At 28.5% G+C, this 18,342-nt stretch overlaps 2 protein-coding genes across 4 annotated transcripts in view; one reads left to right on the top strand and one right to left on the bottom strand.

Annotated features, from left to right (window-relative positions):
• Positions 1–18,342, top strand: part of LOC108565215 (flotillin-2) — a 137,038-nt gene that overhangs the window by 43,754 nt on the left and 74,942 nt on the right. The window lies entirely within an intron of this gene.
• LOC108565171 (glucose dehydrogenase [FAD, quinone]-like) lies at positions 152–16,082 on the bottom strand. 2 transcript variants are annotated; one of them, XM_017924496.1, is made up of 3 exons: positions 16,063–16,082; positions 1,949–2,204; positions 152–1,894 (listed from the first exon to the last, which is right to left on the bottom strand). In XM_017924496.1, exons 2-3 carry the CDS (start codon positions 2,202–2,204, stop codon positions 303–305), a joined length of 1,848 nt encoding a protein of 615 aa, XP_017779985.1. In that variant the 5' UTR covers positions 16,063–16,082; the 3' UTR covers positions 152–302. The 2 variants fall into 2 exon arrangements, with proteins under 2 accessions (XP_017779985.1, XP_017779978.1); XM_017924489.1 differs by lacking the exon at positions 16,063–16,082 and adding an exon at positions 8,766–8,870 and having other exon boundaries at positions 153–1,894.

The raw sequence follows: 18,342 nt of genomic DNA, 5'->3' as shown, positions 1-18,342 counted from the left end.
TTAATGAGTTATTTTATGTGAATGAAGTTGCATATATCAACATTGTTATGTTCTGGATTATGCAACATATAAATATGTCAATGTTATTAATTGTTTATATTCAATTACATATAAATAATTTTATAAATATATATTTTTTGTATAAATATTGTTGTAATATTTGAAGTCTATCAAATACTGCGATATATTCTAAGTCGTGTATCAAAATAAAAACTAAATTTACATCTAACGATTGTTTCTAATAATTATGCCCACTTGAGATATCACAGATTTTTATGTGCTCTTCAGTTCCCTCCAGTCGTTTAGATGTATCCCCAGTCTTGTTTTATCATATCGGATCCTTTTTCAGCTATCATATATACAGGCGCATTGGTGTGACCGGAAATTACTTCCGGCATGATGGATGCGTCTATAACGCGCAGCCCTTTGATGCCGTGCACACGAAGACGTGGGTCAACAACGGCCCTCTTGTCCGTTTCAGGGCCCATTTTGCAAGTGCCACTCAAGTGGTAAATGGTCAGCGTGAAGTGCTGAGCCATGCATCCCAAATACTCGTCAGTTCCGAACCCGAGGGGTTCGCATTCAGGGATGGGAATAGTGTGTAGCTTGGTACCGATCTTCATCATGGCTGGCTGCTGTGTTACATTGATCGCTAATTTCGTGGCTTCGACTATCGTCTTCAGATCCTCGGGATCAGAAAAGTAGTTGGGGAATATTAGCGGTTTGCCGCGATAATCCGCGCTGGAGAGCATGATGCGTCCTTTGCTCTTCGGCAGCAGCAGCATGGGAAAAATGGAGAAGCTGTGCTTATCTACGATCGGTTTGAATATCTTCTGGTACAAATCCTCACGAATGCCAAAGTTTTTCCTCAACAAACTGTCGGACGCAATCGAACCGGATACGTACAGAAGCTCGATGTTTGCGTGACCATCAGGATTGTTCGGATCCGTGAGGTCGTGAAAGCTGAGCGCCTCGCATCCTCCTGGGATTGAAATAGGTCCCTTGTGATAGTTCAAATAATCGATTAAGTTGTTATGTTCTAACATTTTGTCAGCGTTGATGGAGTACGGCTTCTCCAACGTGAAAGTCAATCCGCCTACGGCGATGTGATCCATAAGGTTGAAGCCTACCCTAGAGTTCTTCAGCACCGGTATATTCAAGCTTTGCAGATGTCGCTTGGGTCCGATTCCTGAGAGCATCAACAGTTGCGGAGAGTTGATCGCGCCTGCAGAGACGATAACCTCTTTCCTTGACAAAACAGTGGAGCTTCTACCGTTCTTGATTATTTCCACGCCGTACGTCTGCTTGGTCTTCGGGTCGATCAGGATCTTCTTCACCATAGTCATCTTTATCACGTGCAGATTTTTCCTGTGCTTAATCGGGTATATGTAAGCTTTATTCGAACTGTGTCTCATGCCGTCCTTCAAACTCGTCTGCAGGTAGCTTACGCCGATTTGCGATTTTCCATTGTAATCAACGTATTTCATGCCCAATTCTTTGTTGGCTTCTATAAGGGCTTCAGAGAGTTTCGTGTGGTAAGGCGCGTATCCAATATTCAAGTAACCGTCGGTGTTGTGGTATTCCGAATCCTTGTACTCATCGATGGTGAAGTTTTCGATTTTCTTGAAGTACGGTAGGACGTCGTCGAAGGTCCATCCCTCGTTACCCAACTTTGCCCAATTATCGTAATCCTTTTTATTTCCTCTGGTGTAGATCATGTAATTCAACACGCTCGATCCGCCCATCACCTTACCTCTGGGCCAGTTACACTGTCCGTTTTCCATGCCCATGCAGTACCTCTGGCTGGGCATGGTGTTGAAGCGCCAGTTCGCGTCTGTAAATTGCAGGTAGTTTGCCAATATCGGGAAATCCATGATTGGCGTTTCGATATAACCTGAAAAAGATCACAATTTTCAATATGTACGTGATAAAAGCAAATATCCATTACCAGCTTCGATTAGAAGCACTTTCCACTTCGGGTTTTCCGTTAGACGATTCGCTATTACGCAACCAGCCGTTCCTGCTCCCACCACGATGAAGTCGTATTCCGGCAGAATGGTGAATTCATCCGTGGAGTCTGGTATTAACTGACTCGACATTTCTCCCAATAATGTTAAGACTCCTTCAAGAATACCTTGTCCTTGCCCTAAGTGTACCATCATGCACGTCAACAGTAATATAGGGACTACCTTCTTAACCTTCATCTGAAAAAGACATCATTACATTATTGAAGAAAATCAAAAATACAGAAATATTTATTAATTAAATAATAAATACAACGTCAAATGTAATGTACATTAATAATGTTGTCATTAAATTAAAAATCTTTAAATACAAAAAAAAAATACAAGAAATACTTGTAAATCTTAATAAAAATAATTTGATTTGTGCAATGTTTAAAGCTAAGTTTAGCTTATAAAAAATCTTTAATTTATGATATGTTTTAAAAGAAAGTTTATTTATAGTTAAAATATCGACCACAATGAAACTACTTGGTAACGTAGAACATGACGAATAGTAATCACATGCAATTCAACCTTTATATAGAAAACTTCTGAACTTAGCAGTAATGGGCAATTATTCTATTTTTAGAGTTAATCGTGACAAAATTTGCCCAGCATATAATTAAAAACAACAATGAAATAAAACATGATATTGAAAATACAGAAAAAAAATAATTATTTACCAATTTGATGAATTTAGGTTTCCTTTATTTTCCATAATTTTATTATAAATAATTACTTATATTTTATTTGTTTATTTGAAAATTTTGATTGATCCATAAGGAACAAAGAGCTAACGATTTTTTGCCCTTACTACAGCTGTACTAATGTATTCGCACTATTATAAATGTGAAGTACACTATGTAATTATCATTTTAAAGAGATTGATCATAGTTTGAAAGTGAACTTTGAATTTTAAATAAAATTAATTGTATTTTAATTTACTAATAATTTATTTTTGTTTGTTTCAGGTAAAAAAACACGTTGGTTAATGCGGTTAGGAAATATTATGTGACCTTCTCCATCCGTTCAGTAATTTAAAAGAACATTCTCCGAATGTTTAAGGTAACCTACTATGATTTAGACGTTTTAAATTTATAATTGACAAATACAATAAACGTGATACACTAATTCCCGGTATAATTTAAATTAGATGCGGGTATTTAAATTTTAAATAATTTTGTTACCATTAAGTTTAAATGATTCAATCAATTAATAAACCGGTTTGCTAAAAATAACTTAAAATTATTAATTAAAAAATGTAAACAAATTAACAATTTAAATTGATTTTTCATCTAAGAATAATATTTTTTTTGTATTGATTATTTATTACAAAGTCTAAGAAATCAATGTCAATAGATTATTCTTTGAAAATTAATTGTATTTAGACTTTTGAACCTCAAAGTCACAATAGATTTTATGCGGTCAAAGTCATCTTCATTATATTCAAGTTCATCTTCATTAGAAATTTTTTTTTATAATATTTGTTATTCTGTTGTTAACGAATTAAGTGGATTATTAAACATAAAATTAATGTGTTGTTTATAATAGTTACAATAGACTAATGATAATTTGTACATTTTATATTATTTTTTGGTATTAATTAATAAATTGATGAGGTTTTTATATTAGCTCTTCCACAGAGTTCCAATGAAATTTATTAAGTTTTAAATATCATAGGTTTTGGAATATATTTTTGTAATTTACGATTTTTGATTATTATTAAAGAATGAAGGAATTTTACGATTTTTACAATAGTTATGAATAATGTATTTAACGAACATTTTTTTAACGTGTGAAGCAAAAACCTGTAGTATTTTACAAATTTGATTCATAAATATGAATATTTTAAGATAATAATTTAATAATTAAGAAAATACTTCTAATCTTTAAATTATATTAAATTGACACATAATAGTAACTATAGCATGAGACGCATTAGCACTTTTTAAATCAGAGTACTTTGCAATGAAGGTCACCCAACGTTTATAATTACAATTACATTAATTCATTTCTAAAACGTATACAATCTCAAGAAACATTTTTTTTAACTCAATTACAAACATAAGAGTAATTATTTACAAATTTTTATTAGCCCTAATTTTGAACATAGTACATTTTGCTGATATGCAGCAATACCTCTCATAGTGCGGCTTCGATCAATGCGGATTGATTAAAGGTGAATTAAAGGTGGGGTTCTATGCGATTTAACGACTTAGTCCGGTTGCAAACAGTTCGCAACTGTTTACCAGTTAGTATTCTGCATTTCGTCAATTAATTTCATTTACATATTTTTCAGATTAATTTAATTTGTGTACAAATTTACATCATTTAAATGTTGACATTATTGTTTTCAAATTATATTCAAATTATTATATTTGAATAATTTAAAATATAAGTAATTCATTAAAATAATGTATATACTTGTTTTCCTTTAATTCCTGTTGAATTTCTTCAGAATTTCCTAATAGACAAAATATAATTACGGAATCTCTTAACATTAATTGAGCGTGCATTGGTGCAATAAACAAGTTTAAATTTCAAGTTATTGAACTTTGAACTAAATAATTCAAATATTGTATATACTTCTTGAATATTCTTTGAAAATATTTTGTTTATAATGAAATGAGGAAAGAAAAATAAATGGTGAAATTTACATTATTAATCTAAAGTATACTGATTTATAAAACTGCATTGCATCACTTGAACTATAATGAAAATGAAAGCGTATAATGTTTACGTTTGCCAATTATATTTTATTTACTACATTCATTTCAAATTGTAAGCAATTCTAATAGCTATTACAAATAACGTATTTTCACATCATGTTTTTACTTGCACTTATTGATAGTTTCATTATTAATATGTAATATTAGAATCTAATATCTCGAGATATTTAATTCTAAATTTAATTATAAACCTCGCATAGTACGGATTCACTATAGTCCAGATTGATTTATTTTCTTTCATCTATACCGCGAGAGCCATACATTTTTGTTGCCTAGATATAATCATAAATTTGGCTCTTTACTCTAAAAAGGTTAACGACTCCTTCTCTATACTCCAGTCTCTTTTGTTTACGTTTATGCTTTATTAAAGACTTCGATTAGTCCGGTTTCAAACAGGTCGAACCGTTTACTCGTACTATGCGAGGTATTGGCTGCCAATCAACTTTATTTAATTGAAAACGTGCTATTTTCTGCACTTCTCCATGCTTGAAGCATTAAAAAAACTAATTGTATGTTTGTTGGATGAACGCACGAAAAACGAATTCATCTGTTGTAATCACAGTAAAATTTAAATATCATTAAGCAAATACCGTTTCAATGTTAAGCAATTGCTTGATGGTCATCTTGCTTAAGTATAAAAGTCTTTTTCTTCATCACTTCAACATGTTAAAATGTGACAAAAGTCCTAATCTAAATTTATTATTGATTTAAAACAAAAATAAATTAATAGTAAGTATACTTATTTGTAGTAGTATTTCTACTATTATTATATTCAGATTATTTCATTCAGATTATAATATAATAATCTGAATGACATATCATTGAATTTGAATTAAATTAATAGTAGTATAACTATTGGATTTAGAATAATAAATTCGGCCGTGACGACATTCTTGTAGATAAACAAGACTTTCGCTTTTATTTCATTATAAATATACACGTTTCCAAACGGAAAATGAAGAGCGGCGGCGTTTTCGGAATACCGATTGGACCAATCAATGTTCGATGCTTTCGAGCGCAACGTCATTTGCTGCAGTGAAGAAACGTCCATCTGCAATCAGAGGACCTTTCGCCAAAGACTACTGAAATCTTCCATTTAGCAACTGCATTTCAATGCCGACACTGTGTCGAAACTGGGCTTCGTAGCAACCTTTCGTTTCGGCAAAAACAACATTAACAACGCAACTGATCAACTGTAAAGAAAACAAGAACAATTGTACTGAAAATTGCTCAAAAACTGCAACGCTTTTGATTGACCCCATTCGTTGGCTCATCGCCGATGCGAACAACAATTAGCATTCGAGATTTATATTATATTCGTGTGTGTATTATTTCATAATTTTTATGACTCGATTATTCAGTTTTTCGTACGGTTCGAAACTACGGTGCGCGGAACTCGTTCCGAAGGACGTCCGGCCAAATGGCAGCAGGCGGTCGGCGGTACTCTTACTTCTTCGGTTTCGCATCTACAATTGCGCTGGTCTTTGGTAATAATCGACTATTTGAGCCAAATACCTGCAAAGCCCAGTTTCACATAATATTTTCACATATTTCAATATTTATCTAATTTATATGTGCATTTATTTCATATATGACGTTATTATAAAAAACTGATCCAAATTAAAATTGAATATGCAGTTATTTCCAATAACCTTTGTATTTCATTTATGTAATTCTATTTATTATTTTTTTAAATTACCATATTCTTTTATAGCGAAAATCTGCTACTATTTTAGTGCATATTTCCATAGTAATTTAATGCAGATATAGATTTCAATACCGGACTGCTTATAACCGAACTTTAAACAGCATAAAAATAAACCGCAAAATTAGACTTGACTGCATAAAGCAGGGATCTCCAAACTACGGCCCGAGGGCCAACACTGTGGATGCTAGTGGAAACTTGATGATACGTGGATCTGTAAATATTTTTTTTGTATATTTCATTTTGGAGAATATTTTGGCTCTTGGAACTTAGTGGAGGAGTCAGTGTGGCCCTTAGGCTGAAAAGTTTGGAGACCTCTGGTATAAAGGGAAAAAAATATAATTTTTGTATAAAAAAATAATTTTGTATATTAATTTATTAGAATTTAACACCTCACTCAATAAGTTCGTAGGATGACCAATAAAACAACAACTTTTGTCTCCTTCAAAAATGACACATTCATACCAACGCTTCTCTAACATTTTGATACCTTTTTTGTGGAAAGCCATAAAATACGGCTTCCATTGCTGTCTACTAAGCTGATGACCGATTTTACTCTTGAGTGTAGTGGTGGATTCTGGTTTCATCCATTGTTACATACCGCATAAAAAATCCTCATCGACTCGTTGTTTTTCGACCACTTTGAGTTCATGCAAAATGATGACAACTATCAACTATTTCACGCAACATCAATTTACGATGGGCCAAAATCATTTTTGGACTCTTTTTTATGTTTTCTGCAATAATTGCTGAATTTGGGCGACCAGAGCGTCCACCATCATTTATGTCTGTACGAACGCGTTTAAAATCAGCAAACCACTTATCTACCATTTGTCTCGACACAGAAGAGTCCCCATAACACTTATCAAACCATTGCTTTGCTTGAACGGTATTTTTTTTTTCATCAAAAAGTAATGTTTTATCAGCCCACGAAATTCAGATTTTTCATTGTTTAGAAAATTACAAAAGTAGCGTCACTAAAACCATTCTAACTTGTGAACTAAACGTCGGATTGAACTATGATATGAACTTTAAATCTAATGGAATAAACTTGCTATTATTATTATTTTTGTAAATATATTCAAAGTATTTGAACACTAATTGTATTTATAAACACATTTTTAAACGGAAATAGCCGATGATAGTAACAATGAATTATCTTTTAACAATGTTAAAAAAACTAAATTGGATAAATTTTAAATAAATTACGATATAAATTTTTAGATAATCAATTCAATGCAAATTTAGATTTTGAAATGTTGTAATATCCAGGACTGATCGAGATAATAAATAAATTATAAAAAGATTATAAAAGAAAAAAAAAACGATTATTTATTTTAGAACAAATAATTTTGTGTACTATTTTTTTAAATATATTTTTTTATACGCTCATTTAAAATTTAGATTTTTTGTTAATTTTCACACCGAACTATAGTGAATTTGGGCGGGCTGATTGAAGCCCGAGGTATTGATGTAAAAAATTTTGAATAAATTTTAATTAATTAGTATTAAATAATTTAATTGATAAACATGAGTTTGTAGAAAAAAAATGTCTGGTAAATTTCAATTAGTACACTTACATCTATTACCAGAAGTGTATATACTAATTATACATGATAATTATAAACATTATATGATAACTACATTGGCATAATTAGTAAACCAGTTGTATTCATTAGGATGAGAACGTGTGTGTAAGTAAAAATAAATAAGTAAATAAAAGTAAAGTAAAGTACATATTCTCAATTATTTTACAAGTAAATCTTAATTTATAACAAAACATAATTGAACTAAGATATGTTAATTAGAATGAAAAACAATTTTGTATGTTTTAATTAAAATTAAGTAATTTATATCAAATATTTTCGCAATGAGAAAGGTTGTTTACTATCAATAACGAATCAATTACTCAGATTATCTCTGAACTGTACATTGTTCAGAAATGTCACAAATAAGAAAAATAGTAATTTGTTTCTTGAGGAAAACTTTTGTTTTATTTGCAAACGATTATTTATTAAAACAAACTATGACAATAAATCTAAAATTTACTTGGATTTAAAATTATATATTCACGTTTATAATACATTTGCAGTAAAAAATGAGCATTAATTAGCAATAAATTTGTTTTTCTATGTGTTTGTTAGAATTTATAACACTTTGATTTAATTAAAATTTTATTATTTGTTTTGTTTTGAAAATGCTATAAGTCAATATTTTTTTGAACTTTTGATCGAGAATAATAGTTTTATTTTTTATTACAAATTTAATTTAAATTTAATTAAAATGTTAGAAAACATCAACGTAATTATAAATTCCGCATTTACTTACAATGAATCTTGTTACTATGTCCAATTTATGTTTGTACACTTTAACTTATTGTAACTTTGTGCACTCGAACCTGCTTCTATCAACATTGAATCGCAACGACTGAATTAAGACCGTTTACTTTGATAAGACCCTGAGCACCTGTATAAATGCTTGCTGCTCTACCACTTCCACTAGACTTTGCAGTTTGTTTATGTGAATAGTCTGATTCATATTAATCTAAATTTTGAGACTTGTGAATTTTTGTTTTAATTTATTTTATTTGTATAATTACAACGAATTAATTGTAATCTTTCGTAAATAATTATATTATTTTTAATTATCGTAAATAATAAGATGTATTCAATTATAAATTGCAGAGGAAATTGCTATGGTGTGTTGTGTAACTTTCAACAACAATATTTGCATAATTTTATTTTAGATACATTTTTTTCTAGAAATGCACTTTACTTCAGTTTACTTATTAATAACTCAATGAATAATATAAATTTTTTGAAACTATTTCATTTACATTTTTTATTGTAAACTTTGGAAATTTATTTTTTAACAAATATATACTTTAATTATTTACTCACATTTTACCTCAATATACTTTAGTTTACATCTTTTTTTTTCAGTTTACTTTAGTTTAAGAAAGTCTAAATTTTTCATGACATGTTTAAGAAAGTACGAAAAATTTAAACGATTTTTCTTGATAAATTTTCCTTTAAGCACTAAATGCTAATTACTAATGTTAGCTAGGATAAACGATTTTTAATTGTGCTTTCTAAAACTGTCTGTCTAAATATATCACTAAGTATTATTAAACACAATCAATTAGTGTAATATTTATAATTGCACATGCAGAAATTACTATATACAAATTTTCATTAATTATAAACATATTTTATATAATTATTTAAATTTATACTAATTTTCCATTCAATTAAATTAAATAATTACACTGCAATTTTACATTACAATAAATACAACTCTTTTGAAAATTCAACAGATTACCATAGTTTATAATTTTTTTTTTGTAATTATAGAATTATCTTGAAAATTTCAAAACTAAATTTTAATTGACTATGCGAGTTATTGTTGTACTATTATTTTCTAATTTTATTTATTTCTATTTTTTGTTGTTGTATTTTCTAAAAGAATATACATTTATTAAAAACGTTTGAGCTTGTTGCCACCTCAAATGCTTCTGAAAATAAATGTTCTCTTGACATTTGCAACAATTGCATCTATGGATCAAATGTAAATGAAGAGACACAGCACCAATGATTGTTTGTTTGTTTTGCTTTCTGGTAGCATATTTGATTGCGCATTAGATAACTATGCCAATTTGAATATACCAAGGTGATTATTATGCGGAATGCGCAACGATACAATAAGTTTTAATCATCGTCCTATTCTCGAATTAGAAATAATTGTACAGAAGAATCGAACAAATTGCAACTCAATTATTCAGACAATTGTTGTAATCAAATTGGAAATTGCACGTCTCAAGAAGATGGGTGGCGCTAAGTGTTATTGATCGTGTGTTATTTTATTACGTCATTATTTATATTGTAAATCTATGTAAATGCATTTAAATTGGGTGGTCTGCATATAATCAAGAGAAATATTATTTTTGAATAAGTATTTAACATTGAATCTATGAGCAAATATTCTTAGAAAATTATCTCGTGGTTGACAATTCAACGAAAGTATTGCACAATACTGGGTAAATAAAGCATGAATGAATTATATATTTGCCTTAGTATGCTTAGTGCATATTAAGGCAAATATATGAAAGTGGTGGCCCGCGGGACGTAGCCGGCCTACGAAGAAATTTTAAACGGCCCGCGAATACAATTCAATTATATTGGGTGAAGTAAAAAGTTCTGAGCCTTTTGTCCCATACATCGAGACCAGACTTGAGATCAGCCTTATGCAAATGGTTCCAAACGGTTTTTTGGCAAATCTTCAGTTCCTAGGCAATGGAATAAGTTCTCGCATGCCGGTCAGACTCGACGGTTTCCATGATTTTATCAAAATTTTCGACGATTGGCCTACCAGAAATGTTTCATCTTCGACATTCATGTTACCAAAACAGAAACGTTGGAACCAACGCTTTGTTGTTGCATTCGATACTGTATTGAGTCCATAAACAACACATATTTTTTTGGCCGCCTGCTCCGCTTTTCCCCTTGGTTGTAGTGGTACTGAAGAATGTATCGAATTTTCTCATTTTTTACCTCAATTTTGGAACGCTCTAATACACAACTGGGTTCATTAAACATAAAACTGTCAAATAACTTTTTTTAAAGTGTTATGTCCCCTTTAAGTTGCAGTTTAGAATGACAAGATGAAACGTATTCATCTTGAGATGTGGCTCACTAAAGCCATCTAACGAAAAAGGCTCAGAACTTTTTACTTCACCTAATATATTTGTTGTAAATGTGGTGTATATAACTTTAACTCATTTTGTTAAAAAAAAAACGTTAAAATTCAGATCGTGCATTCAGACTGCAATTTTTAGTTTGTGCAGTTATTTTAATTATAGAAATATTATTGAAATACTATTAACTGATAATTTAATCAACCTTAAAAATGTTGCGAACGTATGACACGTGTACGCGTGACAATGATGAGACATTTTGAATGATATGACAAAAAAAATATTATGAACGATATTAACCGTACATCTGGGGGACATCATCTATGCCGGGTTTCCCAAACTATGTTTCGTGGAACATGGGTAGTGTTCCGCAGAATGATTTATGAAGTGTTCAGTTGCAGGAGAAATTTGGGAAACCCTGATCTATGAATTCAAGTAACACTGCAACCGAGTTATGCTATGTTTTTTTTTCTTCTTCCGATTTTTTGTACACCGATCTCAAAAGGAATTGATTATGAATGTCGAAGTGGTACTGCGTAATTCCTATATTACCTCGTTATAAGAGAATCGCATTATAAGAAGAGTTAAAATAAATAAAAATTCGTACTTGGAGTACGTGATTTGCATCATGCATCAAATAAAAGTTCAAAAGAATTCAACTGAAGGACCAACAGATTGAGCAAGGAATTGTTATTGAACTCGTTTAATATAAAAAGAGAAATCTACTTTTAAGGTTATACTTAGGAATTTTACATATGAACATCAAAAATAATATATAGAAAAAGTTAACAGCAAAGTTTTCAATTATTTGCAGCCATCCAATTAAAAGGATCTTAATTTTGAATTGTAACTAATAGTAAATGCAGTGGAACTTCGGTTTTCTTAGTTGCTATAAGAATTGTTGTAAATTTGGATAATGTTATATGATAATAACATTTATTGCTAAATTCACAATATTGCATTAAATTAGCAAAAATATCATATGTCCAAAAGTAGTTTGTTTGTTCTTTTTCTGGGTTCACAATTGTTTATATTAAAGATTTACTAAGATGAAAAGCTTTTTTTTTAAAATTCATTAATACATAGTGCATAGTGCGGTTCCGCCAATATCCCGCATAGTTTGAAACAGGGCCATATGTCCAAAAGTGGTTTGTTTATTTTCTATTTTGTTTTTTTGGGTTCATAATTGTTTATATTTAAAATTTACTAACATGAAGAGTTTTTTAAAACATTCAATAATACCTCAAATAATACAATTCCGCCAATTTCCCGCACAGTATGAAATAGAGCCATATGTTAAAAAGTGGCTTTGTTCATTTATTTCTGATTTTTGGGTTCATAATTGTTAATATTTAAAATTTACTAAGATAGAGAGTTTTTTGAAAATTCAATAGTACCTCGCATAGTGCGGTTCCGCTAATATCCTGCGCAGTTTGTAACAGAGTCATATGTCCAAAAGTGGTTTGTATATTTTTTCTGTTTTTATTTCAGTTCACAATTGTTTATATTTAACATTTTCTAATATGAAACGATTTTTAGAAAATTCAATAATGTCTCGCATAGTGCGGTTCCGCCAATATACCGCACAGTTTGAAACAGGGCCATATGTCTAAAAGTGATTTGTTTATTTGTTTCTGATTTTTTGGGTTCATAATTGTTTATATTTAATATTTACTTAGATGATGAGTTTTTTTTGAAAATTCAATAATACCTCGCATAGTGCGGTTCTGCTAATATCCCGCACAGTTTGAAACAGGACCATATGTCCAAAAGTGATTTGTTTATTTTTTTTTGCAGTTTTTTATTGTTATTATAGTTGCTAGGAAATTTTTTTCGATTTATAATTCAATTTCGTGTCATCATAGAAATTTTCCAACTTGAAAAATTCTTTGTATACAATGTTAACGTCACGAAAACGATTTGCGCGCTAAATAATTAGTCAAGTGCAGGAATCAAAAGTTCAGGGTCTCATATTAATGAAAAAATTGAATTTTTAATAACTTTTTTTTTTAATTTTTTAAACCACTTATATATACATACGTGCACATATAAGTTTACAAAAGAAGCTGGGTCTTCATACGATTGACCGTCTGTTCCTTCAACCCATTTTATTAAAAAAATCGTATATATATATATTTAAAATTAGCGCTGAAATTTTCCGGTTTCTTTGCTTACGCGTCTGACATTTCATATTTAAACTGGTGTAAAACGGTTTACAAATGTTATTATCATCCAGGAATAAACACGAAATGCATTTGTATGGAAACGAATTTGTTAAGTGAATTTGTCATCCTGCTTAAATAATATGACTATCATCATTTGTTTATTATTTTCTTAGTTTTATGTAGTCGTTATTTCTTTTTAATTTAAATTAGTATTAAATTAAGTATATATCTCTATAAATGAATTCTTGATTTTATGTTATAATGTTGATTAAATCAAAATATTTTTTATACTTATCATATTTCATAATGTAAATAATCATATTTGGGTTTTACATAAGCTCTTTCAGCATGCAGTTTGTGGGTTACAGATTTTGATATATATAAAAAACAAAAACAAATAAATTACATTATAAGGATAAGAACCACATATTTGTAGAGTAAGTCAGAACTAAGTATTAAATTAAGTTTATATATGAGCACTATAAATATTTTGTATACTTATCATATTTCATAATGTATTCATTACATTTTAATTTGTTAATATAAATAATAATACTAAATAAATGTTTTCAAATTTATAGTAATAATCATAATTTATTGGTCAGATACACAAAATTCTTGTAAATATATATTAAATTGAAAATAATTTACACAAAATATTAAATAAATAAAAAAATATAGTAAATTTTAGTTGATGTTTAATACTATCTAAATATCTTATAGATAGTAAAAATAGATTGACATAAAAAATAGTTCAAGTTAAAATGAAAAATGTCCAGAATTATACCTTTAAAAGGTTAATATGAAAAGGTCAAAACAACTAAATAAGGAAGATAATTAAGTGTATGAAACTATTGATCTATACATAAAATTACTCAAGCTTATAAATGAAACGTAAATGTTTAAATTTATTAGATTAATTTTCAGTAAAAAAGCAAATGAAATATAAATTGTTACTTCGAAGTATATAACAAAAAAAATAACCAGAACATACAAATATAATAAATATTAAACATAATTATTTAATTTTAATTGTTAATAAAGGGTGGGCGAACTTTGACTGATTGATGTAAAATACATATAAGTTTTGTAATTGGATTTTTTTTTAGATTTTTTTTTTAGATGAAAGTATAGTTTATTAGAATTTTTATGATATAAGTGTGGAAAATAATATCATTTGTTGACCTCCAATTTCTTGTAGACACGTAATGACTCTTTCTAATGCATTTCGGGTACCAAATTTGTTATTTCTTTAAGAATATTTTATTTAAGCTGGTTTATTGTTTGTGGATTATTCTGGTAAACCATCCTCACAAAAAGAAATCAGGTCCTGTTAAATTGGGATAACGGGGAAATATGAAAAGCGAAATATGAATTTTTCGAAATTATTGCCAAGGCATTATTCTGAATCCCGTGTTAACAAATTTAACAATCAAGGTTCAATATTCGTCTTAGCGATATTCTAGAGAAGCCCAACTGAGTGTCGTGCAGCCACCACAGCTTCTTCATTGCGAACATTACGATGAAAATTTCAATTTTGCATTCCGTTCCTAAATACGGTTGATTAAGTTTAAATCATGATTGCACTGTTGGAACATTTTAATGCGCACGTTATTTTTTTGTGCGTTCTAACAATACATCGTCGGGAAATATAATATAATTATATAATTTTTACCAGTTCTTGCACTAAGTATCTAGCCATTATAAAATTTATTAAAATTGTTTATAATCTACAACAAAAATAAAATAAATTTAGAATAAAAACATGGCACAGTATAAAAAGTATAAAAAGGAAAAACTAACAATAGTTTATGTATAAAAATATGATTTTGTACACCTAATATTTATAATTTAGTTGTTTCTTTTTTAAAATTTCATATTACATATTTTAATTTAATTTGAAGAAATTTGTCGAAAATCAGTTCTTGAAGTATTTTTTTATTATAGAAAAAAGTAGAGAAAAAATAGTTCTGCCAAATTGTATAAACATTATGCAAATGCTTAAACAGAAAAAACTATAATGACTTAGAATTGACTCATAAATTCATAATTTAATTTGATTTTTTTCTAAACTTTAAAATAGTTTTTTTTATAGTGATTTTTTTCTAACGTTATTCAAATAACAAAATACACGTATGTATTAATTACTAAAATTTACTAAGATGAAGTGTTTTGTTTTAAATTCAATATATAATTCGCGGTTCCGCCAATATACAAAGTAGAGAAAATAAAATGTTCTGACTAATTCTATAAACATTATGCAAATGCTTAAATAGAATAATTCATGTATTCACGAAAATTTCTTTTATTGTTTTATTTTTTAAACAAGTTCAATAGCAATTCATTGCCTAATCTGTGGGTCCTTCAGTTTGCGTTTTTTTTTACTTTCGTCGCGTACATACACGATATTAATCACGTACACCAAGTATAAAATAATTTCGATCTTTGAATATAAAAAAAATCTTACAAATTGTTCTACTAGAATGCAAAACTATTGCAACCAATCCAACCATCCATATGATTTCAAAAGAAGTTAATAGTTCATTGTTATTTAGAGCAAATGATTTCTTTAATTACTGAAGCTCGAATGATTGCATTAAATTTATTAATTATAGACTTTTAATAATTTCATTTTTTTATTTTATTCCTAATTGTTCAAGAAAAAAAATTATTAAGAATAATAACAATAATTTCAATATATTTTAAGGTTATATATATGTTATAACGAAAAAAGGAAATTACTTAATCTGCAAAGTCTCAAACTTACCTTTGAATAATGTGATTGAATGAACGTCAATAGAAATACTTGTATACAAACTTTTATCTTTTGCTTTTATAGGAAATATGAAGGAACATAGATATAAAAAAAGATAATTATTGTTTTTGTAAACATAAAATAACACTCACAGGTAAGATAATAGCTATAATTTACTACTCAATTTCAAATTATACGACTCAACTTAACGACTTAAAATGCTTAAAAGCATAGTTTTTAGAAAATTTGCTTGAACTTTGTACAAAATTCTTGATTAATTTCTTTTCACATACGTGTAATATTGCAGTCAATATTCCTTTTGTATATACGTACATCAATACCTCGTATAGTGCGGCTTCAACCTATTCAGTTTTTTTTATAATCCGGTTTAAAGCAAACGAAACAAAAATGGTATACATAATATTTTTTTCTCTTTAAAGTCAAATCTTTTTGTGCAGTCAATTTTTGTATTTATTTAGTTCCTCGAATAGTCCGGTTTCAATCTGTACGGGATATTGGCAGAACCTATACAATAAATTTAACTTTCAAGTTTAAATTTTATATAATATTGCAAAAATAATAATTGGTCCTATTACGAACAAATGCTAAAAAAAATGCTGAGTAAATTGACAAATTTTGAAATTCGTTAATAGAAAAAACGAGACGATCATCATTTTTTTTTTGCAACTTTTACATACAAAATACATTCTCAAAAAAATATATTGAATCATTCTTTTTCCTCACAAACTAATACTTTTTTTATTATTTCTTTTATTGTTATTGAAAAAATATGTAAATACAATTTTGATTAATTTATGAAGGCTTTAAACATTCCTTCTTACGTAATTGTAAACAATTGTGAGATGTTTTCAATTGCACTTATTGAAAATATCTCGGTCAAGTTCAAAATCATGTGAAGATCCAAAATATATATGTTGTAACATATATTTGATGATTCAAGGTCCTTTTTTGTAATATTTGAATACATTCGTGATATTGAATATTACTTTAAGAGCGGAACAATCATTGCGAAATCTGCAAATGAATTTCCTTCTTTTCGAATTTATAGCGAAATCATCGAATACTTGACATTGCGCATATTATTGCTGTTATTATTTACAATTAATTGTTTATTTTGAAGATGTTAATTAGACTATATTTGTAAAATCATTATATAATTGATACGTAGAAGTGTTCTGATCGAATAACAAAAAAAAAAAGAAATCAAATCATCATATCCTGCTCCTAAATATAAAATGTTTCAATATTTCTATATAACAAAAATACATTGATCCGGACTAAAACGGACTAATCGAGGACTTTGAAATAGCACTAAAAAAGACATGATTGTTTTTTTTTTGTTTCTCAAGTTAAATTGTTTTGTTTTTATAGACAAATTTGATTAATATGATTAATAAAAATTTCATAAGATGTAGAAATTGAATCGAATAGTTGAAAATTTAACTGAAAGTATAATTAAACTTGATTATCTAAACAGAATATTATTTTTTCTTTATTTTATTTTTAGAACATTATAGTATCATTATTTGTATGCGTAATGTGCTAAATTTATGTGGAAAGAAACAAAGTTTTTTTTTCAACGATTAAATACGAGTTAGTCCGTCAGTTTTTCAATAAGAACGTGGTGGATCAAAGACCACGGTAATTTCCTTAATGGAATATTGGTCGTATATTCTGAAAACTACCAACTTAGTCAATTGGTAGTTACACTTGATAAACGATGACACTAAATGTATAATTACTATTATATCATTAAAGTCATTAAAGTAAAGAACAAATAATACCTCGCATAGTCCAGTTCCGCCAACTGTTTAAAACCGCAATAATTGAGGAGTTTAAAACCGTATAAAAATAAAAAGCACAAAAATAGAATTTTTGTTCAGAATTAATTTCAATTAAAATTTAGTTTGTTTTGACATTTTCAAACAGGACTATAGTGAATCTGGACTGACCGAAGCAGTTGCACTATTTATAATTTGCTTTTATGTAAATTGTTTATAATATTACTTTAAAATTCTTAAAAATCTAAAATTATATTGTTCTTTTTCAGGTAAATATCCTATTTTTATTCCGTGGATCCATACGTTAAATTTTAACCAATATTATGTAAGTGCAATTAACAGTTAAGTAATCATTTAATTTTACTTTAACTAACGTACGTTTATAACTCAATTTTGTGTTTAATGAGTATTTTTTTTTAAATAATTATTTTTTAAATTAACGCTGCAATCAAAAAATTAGTAATTAGTATATGTTTCTGCGTTGGGAATA

Source organism: Nicrophorus vespilloides, unplaced genomic scaffold (assembly GCF_001412225.1).
Source record: "Nicrophorus vespilloides isolate i.1.1-1 unplaced genomic scaffold, Nicve_v1.0, whole genome shotgun sequence".
Classification (NCBI taxonomy): Eukaryota; Metazoa; Arthropoda; class Insecta; order Coleoptera; family Silphidae; genus Nicrophorus; species Nicrophorus vespilloides.
Note: the sequence above shows the minus strand (reverse complement) of the source record. Positions and strands in the feature narration are given on the sequence as shown.

Bases quoted from the DNA above. Each gene is read 5' to 3' on its own strand.
- LOC108565171 (XM_017924496.1), bottom strand. From the start codon at position 2,204: ATGAAGGTTAAGAAGGTAGTCCCTATATTACTGTTGACGTGCATGATG. The intron at 1,895-1,948 runs GTAATGGATATT...GATCTTTTTCAG, and splicing joins AGTGCTTCTAATCGAAGCTG to GTTATATCGAAACGCCAATC.